The sequence below is a fragment of the Ahaetulla prasina genome, chromosome 13, assembly GCF_028640845.1.
Source record: "Ahaetulla prasina isolate Xishuangbanna chromosome 13, ASM2864084v1, whole genome shotgun sequence".
In the NCBI taxonomy this organism is placed as follows: Eukaryota; Metazoa; Chordata; class Lepidosauria; order Squamata; family Colubridae; genus Ahaetulla; species Ahaetulla prasina.
In genome coordinates, this window is record NC_080551.1 from 17446106 (window position 1) to 17458217 (window position 12112).

The 12112-nt window shown below is 40.5% G+C and overlaps 1 protein-coding gene across 1 annotated transcript in view; it reads right to left on the reverse strand.

The window, feature by feature from the left end:
- The window catches only part of GALK2 (galactokinase 2), a 51208-nt gene that overhangs the window by 37996 nt on the left and 1100 nt on the right, over window positions 1–12112 (reverse strand). The window contains exons 2-5 of the mRNA XM_058156524.1: window positions 10381–10469; window positions 9309–9432; window positions 5618–5708; window positions 717–863 (exon numbers count right to left, since the gene is read on the reverse strand). Coding sequence (XP_058012507.1) covers window positions 717–863; window positions 5618–5708; window positions 9309–9432; window positions 10381–10469 — 451 coding nt within the window. The remainder of the gene's footprint in view (window positions 1–716; window positions 864–5617; window positions 5709–9308; window positions 9433–10380; window positions 10470–12112) is intronic.

Sequence of the window (12112 nt, forward strand, 5' to 3'; positions counted from 1 at the left end):
CATATCTATTTATTCGCGCAGGACTGGCATAGAAATTTTTAGTAGTTTTTAATATTTGGATTTAAATTTTATGAGGTTTTTATGGTTTTAAATGGATTTTAATCTGGCCTTATATTTAATAAGTTTTTTAATTATTGTTTTATTGTGCACTTTCTACTGTTTTATTTGGCTGTGAACCGCCCTGAGTCCTTCGGGAGAAGGGCGGAATAAAAATCTAATAAATAAATAAATAAATAAATAAATAGTTCTGAGAATTTCTTTTTAAAAAATTACCGTATTTTTCAGAGTATAAAACGCACTTTTTTCCCCCTAAAAGAGGCTAAAAATTTGGGTACATCTTATACTCCGAATATAGCTTTTTCAAAGCTTTTTTTTCAGCCCTAATGAGGTGCTAGCGAGTGAAACAATCTTCCGTGCTTCGCCTGCTTTTCTCATTGCTTGTCTCTCCGAAGATCAGCTATGCTTTGGAAGCTGTTTTTTATCCCCAAGCAGGGGATAAAAACCAGCAAACTAATATGCTGAAGCTGACCAGACTAAGGACTCTAGCCAGATGAATACCTGGTAGGCAGATTTTTTTCCCCCCTATTTTCCTCCCCAAAAACTAAGCTGCGTTTTATACTCCGGTGCATCTTATATGCTGAAAAATACGGTATATCAATTCACCAGCTTCAGTGTTAATGGTCCATTGCAGAGCATGGTCCTCCTTCCCATCTTACCTTTGAAAGGGTCTTGCCATTGGCCATGAGAGTCACGAGTCCCGCACAGCAGACCAAAGCGCTGGAGCTGGATAAACCGGAACTTGGAGGAATTGTGCCTTCCACCAGGCAGTTAATTCCGCTTGGGTTCCTCAGACTGAAGTGATCCTGAATATACAAGATAAATTGATTTCACTGTTTCAGAAGAACTAAACCACTGTCTTCTTTGTGGGACGAGGAAAGATGGTTTTTGTACTACAAGACGTCCTCGGTTTACAACAGTTCATTTAGTGAACATTTCAACAGCATTGGAAAAAAGTGGCTTATGACCTTTTGTCACACTTATCGCCGCATCCCTGAGATCAAAATTCACATGCTCAGCATGTGACTCCTATTTATGACAGTCGCCATGTCTCGGGGTCATGTGATCCCCTTTTGCGACCTTCTGACAAATAATGCCAACTGTTGACAGATGCCCTAATTAATTCACGAGCCTCGAGCCAGGTTTCAAAAGAAATCCAGTTATTTATTAGGAGCAACATGTCGGCACTTATCCAAGTGGAGTCAGCTCTGCCCCACGTAATTTATGGTCCACTATGACCCTGTTTCCCCCCTCCCCCTGGGTGTGTCATAAATCACATTCTCCAACGGAGCACTTTCCCGGGCTGTATAAAACACTCCACTCCTGCTGAAGAAAAGTATGGGTGGAATGTGCTCCCACCTCCCGCTTATAGGAACTCGAAAACAGGCCTGGAATGCTTTACGAGTTGACATCAATGGGGAAGGCAGATTCACTTAGCAACCTTTAACTAAACAACTGCCGTGATTCACTTAACAACTGTGGCAAGAAAGGTCATAAAATGAGGCAAAACTCACTTAATAACTGTCTTGCTCAGCAAGGGAAATTTTGAGCTCAGTTGTGGTCGTAAGTCGAGGATTACCTGTTATGTGTATGTACCATATATATGCATTTACACACAGACACATAGTTTTCATGGCTTTCTGGGCAGGACATACATAGCAGTCTGGACCTATTTTCAGAGAACTAGGCAGGCCCAGAATCTAATTGCATTAGATTCCTTAAAACAAACAAGTGTTGCATCATTAGATAATTTATACGGCTGAAATCTGTTTTCCAGTTTCCTGAAAAATTTATTCCTCACAAACGATATTTTTACTGCCTCATTCTCAGGATGCTTTAAAATTCTTTTGGACAATGTTCCTAAGCTTACTTTATAGTTGCAAGGTAATTAATATATTTTGTCCCACATCTCTACTTTGCCTCCTCCTGGGCTTCACCACATTTCTTGAAAAAGGTTTTTTTTGGTTTGTTTTTTGTTTACATTTATATCCCGCCCTTCTCCGAAGACTCAGGGTGGCTTACAGTGTATAAGGCAATTGCTGAGAAGGAAGCCTGGAGAAATAAGACTTCTACAATAAAAGATATACCTTGTGCAATGAATTAGAATGAAGAAGCCCGTTTCATACATACCATTTCCCCCCCCTTCTTAACCTGGTTTTAAGATGATCAAACAGAATGCATGTAAAACGCATGGGTGCTAACGTCTTTCATCACCAAACAAACTTTGCATAAATTTATTCTCCATTTCCAAGTGCAGTTTTGGCCATACATAATGCAAAAAAATAGGAAGGATGATTTCAATCTGATTATTTCTCTGGCCATATTCATTTCTGAATACATTGGACAGTGGTCTTAGGAGTGCTTTGTTCTGCTTATGCTGGTTATGGATTTCTTTAGAATAGAATAGAATAGAATAGAATAGAATAGAATAGAATAGAATAGAATAGAATAGAATAGAATAGAATAGAATAGAATAGAATTTTTTATTGGCCAAGTGTGATTGGACACACAAGGAATTTGTCTTTGGTGCATATGCTCTCAGTGTACATAAAAGAAAAGATACATTCATCAAGAATCCTAAGGTACAACACTTAATGATAGTCATAGGGTACAAATAAGCAATCAGGAAACAATCAATATCAATGTAAATCATAAGAATACAAGCAACAAAGTTACAGTCATACATTCATAAGTGGAAGGAGATGGGTGCTAGGAATGATGAGAAGATTAATAGTAATAGTAATGCAGACTTAGTGAATAGTTTGACAGTGTTGAGGGAATTATTTGTTTAGCAGAGTGATGACGTTTGGGAAAAAACTGTTCTTGTGTCTAGTTGTTCTGGTGTGCAGTGCTCTGTAGCATCGTTTTTGAGGATAGGAGTTGACACTATTTATGTCCAGGATGTGAGGGGTCTGTAAATATTTTCACAGCCCTCTTTTTGACTCATGTAGTATACAGGTCCTCAATGGATTTCTTTTTTCCAAAGGAGAAGCAGAAATGGATAGATGCTGTGAATTCACAAATCTTTCCATAGGCTATTAGAAAAACAGAAAAACTGAGCTACTGGCCAAGTTAAACTCAGCAGCCAATTTAACAGAGATTAGATATCTGCTCTTCAAATGTCTAAGTTATTTTAGGGGCCATCCAGAAGACAGTAATTGCTCTCCATGCTGTCCTGTCGGTACTGGAACACGACCTTTTGTGTCTGTTTTAATTTGGCCAGGAAGCATGATGGCCATTGCTCTCCTCCTTATTACTTTGCTCTTATCAACTGCGTCATTCCATAAAACAATTTCTTCCCTATTTTTGGCTCCATTTTTTTTCCCCCTAGGAGCTGAAAGCAAGCTTGGAAGATAAAAAGCTCTTACATTCCTGGCCTCAAATGTTTGGAGCCGTAATCGCTTGCTCTGCGGGGAATTGACGTGTATTTCTGATTCCTAAGAAAAGTATATCGGATCTTTATTTTGATTACCACTGCAGATGGAATGGAACCAATGGAAGCTGTTTTGGGGCTGGATGTGGATTTTATTTTAGAAGAAATTTCGAGGAAATTTTCTCATGTGATTTCCTGAAAATCACATGCAACTTGCACGGTGTTCTTTCCTGTTTTTCCATTAATCTATCCGATTTTTGTTCCCAATGTGACTTAAAGTCATTTAAATACGAAATGTCAAATTAAGCAGAAAAATGTGTTACGCTCAGCATCCAAAGAAATGCAGCATAAAACCTGTAGCGAGGCTAATGGCTGGATGCCTAGAGACAATCATCAGGGTCCATATAGTTCCCAAAGATAGCTTTTTGAGAACACTGTAATTGTGTGGTACTTTCTGGGGGATGAACAATAAAATCCAGAGAGGATAATTAATACTACAATTATACTAAGGTAAAGGTTCCCCTCACACGTATGTGCTAGTCGTTGCCGACTCTAGGGGGCGGTGCTCATCTCTGTTTCAAAGCCAAAGAGCCAGCGCTGTCCAAAGACGTCTCCGTGGTCATGTGGCCGGCATGACTCAACGCCACAGGCGCATGGAACGCTGTGACCTTCCCACCAAAGGTGGTCCCTATTTTTTCTACTTGCATTTTTACATGCTTTCGAACTGCTAGGTTGGCAGAAGCTGGGACAAGTAACGGGAGCTCACCCCGTTACACGGCAGCACTAGGAATTCGAACTGCTGAGCTGCCGACCTTTCAATCGACAAGCTCAACATCCTAGCCCCTGAGCCACCGCATCCCTACAATTATACTACAATACTACAATTAAGAAAATTAAGATACAGTTGTTGGCATGCATTTTTATAACAAAAGACCAAGATAAACCTCTGAGTTGAACTTGATTGCAAATTACAGAATAATAGCATCCAGAATTCCAGAATTAATTGAACGTCCAGAATTCTCAGTAATGATCACACAGACTAAAAATTCGGGGGACTTCAAGCCTACTTCTTTGGAGGACATAGAGTGTCTGCAGTGTCAGCTGGTTGGGGGGATTCTGGGAGCTGAAATCCACACATCTTAAAAAGTTATTGAGGTTTCAAACACTGTGGGAAAACGTCGGGAGGCCCAATCTGTTAATTGTCTTTTAACTCTGCTAAACTGAACCTCCATAAAGTCCAAAGCTTTATGTTATGTGCTGACAAAACTGGTTGTTTCTAGATCCATTTGGGCAATGGTCAATCCAGTACTGATCAAATCCAGTACCACAAATTCTTACGTTTGCAACATGCTTTTATTACTAAGGAAAAATTGGCAATCTGCAGAAGGCCTGATCTCTTTTAGAAAGGCTGAGTCCCCTTCAACCCACTTGACATACTTCCAGCATTAGACAGCAAACAGCAAGATTCCTGCAACACCCACAGAAGACAGTTCAAGTTAAACACGTTCTTGCACACTAAATTGCCCACAATTTTAAAAAAAAAATTCTCCTTTTAGGCACACAAATTACTTGCTGTGAGGCCACCTCCGACAATTTCCCAACAGGGAGAAATCCATCAGATTGTTAACCAGAAATGGATTAGCAGACATTCCTTTGAAGATGGATCAAACTTTCACATTTATTATGGAATATGTACATGGAGGGAGAACAAAGTCTCTGACTCAAAACTTTTCTTTTCTTGTTTTGTTTTGTTTTATTTAGGGAGCTGGGCAGGATGTTTTTTTCCCAGTGGATAATGGGCTCAGTTTAATATAAACAGATTGTGCCATGGGATGCGGTCTTAGGTTTTAAAAATAATTTCGTATAGAGGAATTGTGAAAAGTAGGAATGAAATTTCCAGAGGCGACTTGCCAGCATTTAAAAATCTAGACCGCAAGAAAGAAAAGAGCTACGATTTATAATACTAAATATTACGCATTATCTATTAAATAGTTCCTATCAATAAACACACAGTTAATATAGAAACTTGGTACACATAGTATGTGCTCTCTGCCTGGGTTTTTTTTAAAAAAAAAAACAGCACGCATTTAACTTTCTAACGTACTGCGTGTATTAAAATATTTGTGTTCTGCTTTTCATTTTGCTGAAAATTTCAAAGGAGGAGGATGTAAATTGAAGGTACTTCACCTGTACTCCTTTGAACCCACAGAGAAAATAGTTGTGCCATAAAGGTTTTGTTTGCTTTATCTGGATGTCGTTGGCATCTGTACTGAAATCCCTGGGAAATAAACAGAGAAAAGCAAAATTGTTTCAGAATAGGTTTACTATATTCTGGGCTACGCATAAGCCACTCATACATATCTACTGCCCCCTGCTGGTAAAGAAAACAGCTTCTTATTCTCTCTCTCTCTGCCTATTGGAGGCAAGCCTTGACTTATGACCACAGTTGAGCCCCAGATTTCTGCTGCTAAGTGAGACACTTGCTAAGTGAGTTTTGCCCCAATATACCACCTTTCTTGCCACAGTTGTTAGTTCTTGCCACTGCAGCTGGTCAGTTAGTAACGGCTGTTAAGTGAATCTGGCTTCCCCATGGACTTTGTTTGTCAGAAGGTCACAAAAGCGGATCACGTGACGATGGGACGCTGCAGCCATCTTAAACATGAGTCAGTTGCCAAGCATCTGAATTTGAAATCAATTGATCAGCGGTTGTGGAAAAAAGGCCATAAGTCCTTTTTTTTAGTGCTGTTATAACTTCCAATAGTCACTAAATGAACTGTTGTAAGTGGAGAACTACCTGTACAGTATATGCCTAACTAAAAATTGAGAAATTTCCTGATAGAAATTTAAATGCAGGCAGACTGGCGTATCTTCTTGATGGTTCCCAGTATCCTCCTAGAATAGTAAATCCAAAAAAGTTGGTCCTTTTTGTTTTTCTGTTTGGATTTAAGGCATAAATTAGGTGCCTTATGCTTTGTACTGGCACCAGAAGTCTACTTTTACCTCATAAGACTCCTGAAATGGATTCCCTTGTTCAACTTTGAAAACAGCATAGTAGGTAAAATCAGTGCAGCTAATGGGAAATAGATGGGGAAGAAATAGATGAGGAAGAAAGGGAGATTTTATTATCCTGGGCTCCAAGATCACGGCAGATGGGGACTGCAGCCAAGAAATTAAAAGACGCTTGCTCCTGGGGAAGAAAGCCATGGCAAATCTAGACAGCCTACTAAAAAGCAGAGACATCATCCTGCGAACAAAAGTGCGTATAGTCAAGGCGATGGTTTTCCCAGTTGCAATGTATGGCTGTGAAAGTTGGACCATAAGAAAGGCTGAGCGCCAAAGAATTGAGGCCTTTGAACTCTGGTGCTGGAGAAGACTTCTGCGAGTCCCTTGGACTGCAAGGCGATCCAACCGGTCAGTCCTAGAGGAGATCAACCCTGACTGCTCTTTAGAAGGCCAGATCCTGAAGATGAAACTGAAATACTTTGGCCACCTAATGAGAAGGAAGGACTCCCTGGAGAAGAGCCTAATGCTGGGACCGATTGAGGGCAAAAGAAGAAGGGGACGGCAGAGAACGAGGTGGCTGGATGGAGTCACTGAAGCAGTCGGAGTGAGCTTAAATGGACTCCAGGGGATGGTAGAGGACAGGAAGGCCTGGAGGAATGTTGTCCATGGGGTCGCGATGGGTTGGACGCGACTTCGCAGCTAACAATAACAATGGTGCCCTAAAATCTAGTTTAAAAAATAATTAAACTCCCAGAAAGTTTATTATCTCTCTTGTTGTAGAACTTTATGTAAAGGACAACCTTCCAAGATTGATAAGGTAAAAATTATAAAAACGATATAAAAAATTATAAACTTGACTTCATATTTAAGACAGGTTTTGACTGATAGATGGCTGTGGGAGTTCTTTTTCATTGGTTGGGCTTTCTAATCTGATGTCCTCTGAGTCTGTGGGTTCTCACAATTGTCTGGGCTAACTGGGTCCTTTAGTTCAGGGGACTCCAACCTTGGTCCCTTTAAGACTTGTGGACTTCAACTCCCAGAGTTCCTCAGCCAGGCTGAGGGACTCTGGGATTTGAAGTCCACAAGTCTTAAAAGGACCAAGGTTGGAGACCCCTGCTTTAGTTGATTTCTCCAGGGCTTCCCCGGTCAAAGAAGCTCTCAAAGAGGATGACAAGCTATGGCTCAAGGAAGGATGTGTTTCCATCTAGGGTTCAACTCAGTTAATGTGAATTAACTATTGCAACATGTGTGTAAAAGGGATGAACATCCCAACTGAACACTCCCATCTAAATACTTGGATTTTAATTTGGAACAAGCATTGGGTAATCTCTTTTGTCCCCGTATGAGAAATGAAACAGGAAGGTTTGGAAACCAATGCCAGATCTACCAACCCTTTGGTCTCCATTCCGGTTCTTCTCCCCCTTCCTATTACCAGAGGAAAAGCCAAAAGAGCGGCTTTTCATTTTAATAGACCTGAGATGCTTTTCTATTATAAGATAAGGATGTCAGATAAGGAAATCATGATCATGATTTCCATGGTCTAGTGCTCAAATGTACAGGCAGTCCTCGACGTACGACCACAATGGAGCCCAAAATGTCCCTTGTTAAGTGAGTTTTGACTCATTTTATGACCTTTCTTGCCACGGTTGTTAAGTGAATCACTGCAGTTGTTAAGTTAGCAATACGGTGGTTAAGTGACTTTGACTGTCAGAAGGTCACATGATCCCTGGACACTGGAACCGTCATAAATATGAATCGGTTTTGCCAAGCGTCTGAATTTTGATCATGTGACCATGGGGATATGTCGAAAGGTTGTGTGAAAAACATCGTTTTTTTCTTCCCAGTGCTGTTTTAACTTTGAACGGTCACCAAATGAATGTTTGTAAGTCAAGGACTACCTGTATTAAACTACAGCTGCCGTTAGCTTTGTTGGCTGAAGAGTTATGAGAGCTGGTGCATAACACATTTTTATTTATTATTACATTTGTATACTGCCCTTCTCCCGAAGGACTCAGGGCGGTTCACAGCCAGTTTAAAAAGTACAATAAATACAAATTAAGAACAGACTAAAAATTTATATAAATAATGGCCAGAATATTAAAAACTAAACAATATAAAACTAAAACCCCATTTAAAATTACTTATTCAGGCTAGCCCAGCTCGATGAAATAAAAGAGTCTTCAGCTCACGGCGGAAAGTCCGAAGGTCGGGGAGTTGGCGAAGCCCTGGAGGCAGTTCATTCCAGAGGGCAGGAGCCCCCACAGAGAAGGCCCTCCCCCTGGGAGTCGCCAGTCGACATTGTTTCACCGACGGCACCCCAAGGAGGCCCTCCCTGTGGGAGCACACAGGTCGGTGGGAGGCTGTTTGTGGCAGTAGGCGGTCCCGTAAATAGCCCGGTCCTAAGCCATGGAGCGCTTTAAAGGTGGTAACCAGCACCTTGAATTGCACCCGAAAGACCACCGGGAGCCAGTGCAGTCCGCGCAGGAGAGGTGTTATATGGGAGCCACGAGGTGCTCCCTCTATCACCCGCGCGGCTGCATTCTGGACCAGTTGAAGCTTCCGGGTGCTCTTCATAGGGAGCCCCATGTAGAGAGCATTGCAGTAGTCCAGGCGAGATGTAACGAGGGCATGGGTGACTGTGCGCATATAGATATTTCCGGGTATAAGATGTTTGTTGACAGTTCAAATATTGATTGGCTTGATTTTGAGTAACACATAATGGATTCTGCTATGAATTTGGCTCCATTTTCACTCATTTCCCTTTCTTGATGTGCTTTTTAAATTGCATGTCTTACAGGTGAAGACTGCGCCATTGTTTAGTTGCTGTGAAACATCTGTAACAACAACAATAATCAGTAAACAAAATAGCACTTACGAGTATGAGGAATCTGTATTAGCCAAATGGAGGATTGGGCTGCTTAGAGGTTCAGCTGCTATAAGTATATCTTGATCTATGGCCATCGGGAGTACAGCATATCCACAGTAATCTATATGTTCACCTATTAAAAAAAAAACAACCCAGAAAATTAAATGATCTCACATAGCACCCAAAACAGGGGTGAAATCCAGCAGGTTCTGACAGATTCTGAAGAACCAGTGGTGGAAATTTTGAGTAGTTTGGAGAACTGGCAAATACCACCTCTGGTTGGCCCCAGAGTGGGGTGGGAATGGGGATTTTGCAGTATCCTTCCCCCAGGAGTGGAGAGGGGATGGGGATTTTGCAGTATCCTTCCCCTGGAGTGGGGTGGGAATGGAGATTTTGCAGTATTCTTCTCCTGCCACACCCACCAAGCCACGCCCACGGAGCCGATAGTAAAAAAAATGAATTTCACCACTGACCCAAATGACCACTTTTTCATTTGACTGAATTCTGCATGGGATGGTTTATTTATGCTGAAGATTCTTGGACATAGAGGTTACATCTTGGTTTATAGAAATGGCCTTCGCTAGACTGAAGCATCTTGATAGAATGCGCAATAGATAATATAAAATTAAAATGACCATGGCAAAGGCATTGCCGGAAAGGTCAAAAATAATCAGAGCAAATTTAATCAATTCGTAATAAAAATAAACATCACACTATCAATAATAATATTCTTGTATTATATCTGGGATGTTAAGTGATGTAACAAGTCTTAATTCTAAGAGGAAACTGCTCCATAGCACTGGAGTTGTCAGAAAAATAATATTTCTTAGCTTTCTTCCCCTCACTTCATAAAAATAGGGTAGAGAGTATACCTAAAAATTTCTTCTGGGAAGAATGTACTGAACAGATTAATTCAAGCAGGAGGTGGCAGTCCTGCAGATACCTACTGTAATTACTACCATACCCTACTGACTAACGAACAAATATAGGCTATTTAAAGTGAAAAATTCTGGCTATCACTTGATTCTACTGCTGAATGGTTAACAAAATAATGCATTTTTAAAAATAAAAGATACTTTACCTATTAAGTTGACTCGGCCTGGTGCTCGAACATAAAATTTTGGTGCTGTTTTAAATTTAGATATGAACATCTTTTTGAGCTTCAGCAATCTGAAACGGAGCAGCAGTACAAATTTGTCACCGATACAGATGTCAAGGGATACATTTCAAAATTGAAAGTCTTCAAACCGTTTGACATCAGCAGGCTTTAGTTTTGTAGGCTAATGTAGTTTTAATATTCACTGGTCATATTACTGCATTCCACTAATCATGGTTCTGTTATTGAAAGTAATAGGAAATAATCTTTACATAGGACACAAAGCTATGAAGGGTTGTATCATTTTATATTATATGACCCTAGCCTATTGCAATTTATTCAAGAATATCATGGCTTGCTGTTCGCAGAAGAGAAATTTTGCATGCAGCTGATTTCAAATCCAACTCCACACACACACACACACACACACACACACACACATCTCCCAGTAGATGTTCCAGATGATGGGACAAGACTTGTAAACTTGTCATCAGGCACACACAAGTCACTATTCAACCATGTTAATGAATGAAATTTTGTGCCTGACAATGACGACTGAACCAAAGCCAATTCGAACCCGCACCTTCTGTTCATTAAACCTTGTTTATTTATTTATTTTTTATTTTATTTATTTTGTCACAACAATATACATAAGCATCACACAAAAAGATTATATAGTATATAAACATATATATGAGGAAATATTAGGAGGTATAAGCATATATATATACAGTGGTGGGATTCAAGTAATTTAACAACCGGTTCTCTGCCCTAATGATTTCTTCCAACAAGCAGTTTACCAAACTGCTCAGAAAGTTAACAACCGGTTCTCCCGAAGTGGTGCGAACTGGCTGAATCCCACCACTGTATATATATGTAAGAAGAAGAAAAAAGAAAAAAAAACAATAGGACAGGAACGTTAGGCACGTTTGTGCTCTTATGCACGCCCCTTATGGTCCTCTTAGGAATGGGGTGAGGTCAACAGTAGAAAGTTTTTGGTTAAAGCTTTTGGGATTATGGGAAGAGACCACAGAGTCAGGTAAAGTGTTCCAAGCACTGATGATTCTGTTACAGAAGTCATATTTTCTGCAATCTAGATTAAAGCGGTTAACATTAAGTTTAAATCTATTGGTTGCTCTTGTATTATTGCAATTAAAGCTGAAGTAGTCTTTAACAGGAAGGACATTACAATAGATGTTGGTCAGATGATGTTGAATTATCCAGTTTTATTCCCACAACTACTGTGTAAATTACGTTGGCCTATCTGGCTCCAAATCATCAAATGAACATCCATGCCCGAGTAGGGTTGAACCAATTTTAGTTCAAAACCTTAACTCAATCTTTCCCAATCTGGCATCCATGACCATCCCAGCCGTGTTATGAGAGTTTTAATCCAACCCATTGGGTATCAGGCTGGGCAAGGTTATCCTAACAATGCAATGCTACCTAAGGAGCATGGTTACATGGTTGTAATATCAAATTTGGGGTTCGCACAAGGGTGAAATCCAGCAGGTTCTGACAGGTTCTGGAGAACCGGTAGCGGAAATTTTGGGTAGTTCGGAGAACTGGCAAATACCACCACTGGCTGGTCCTAGAGTGGGGTGGGAATGGAGATTTTGCAGTATCCTTCCTCTGTCACACCCACCAAGCCACGCCCACCAAGCCACGCCCACAAAAGTGGTAGTAAAAAATTTTGAATTTCATCACTGGGTGGGCA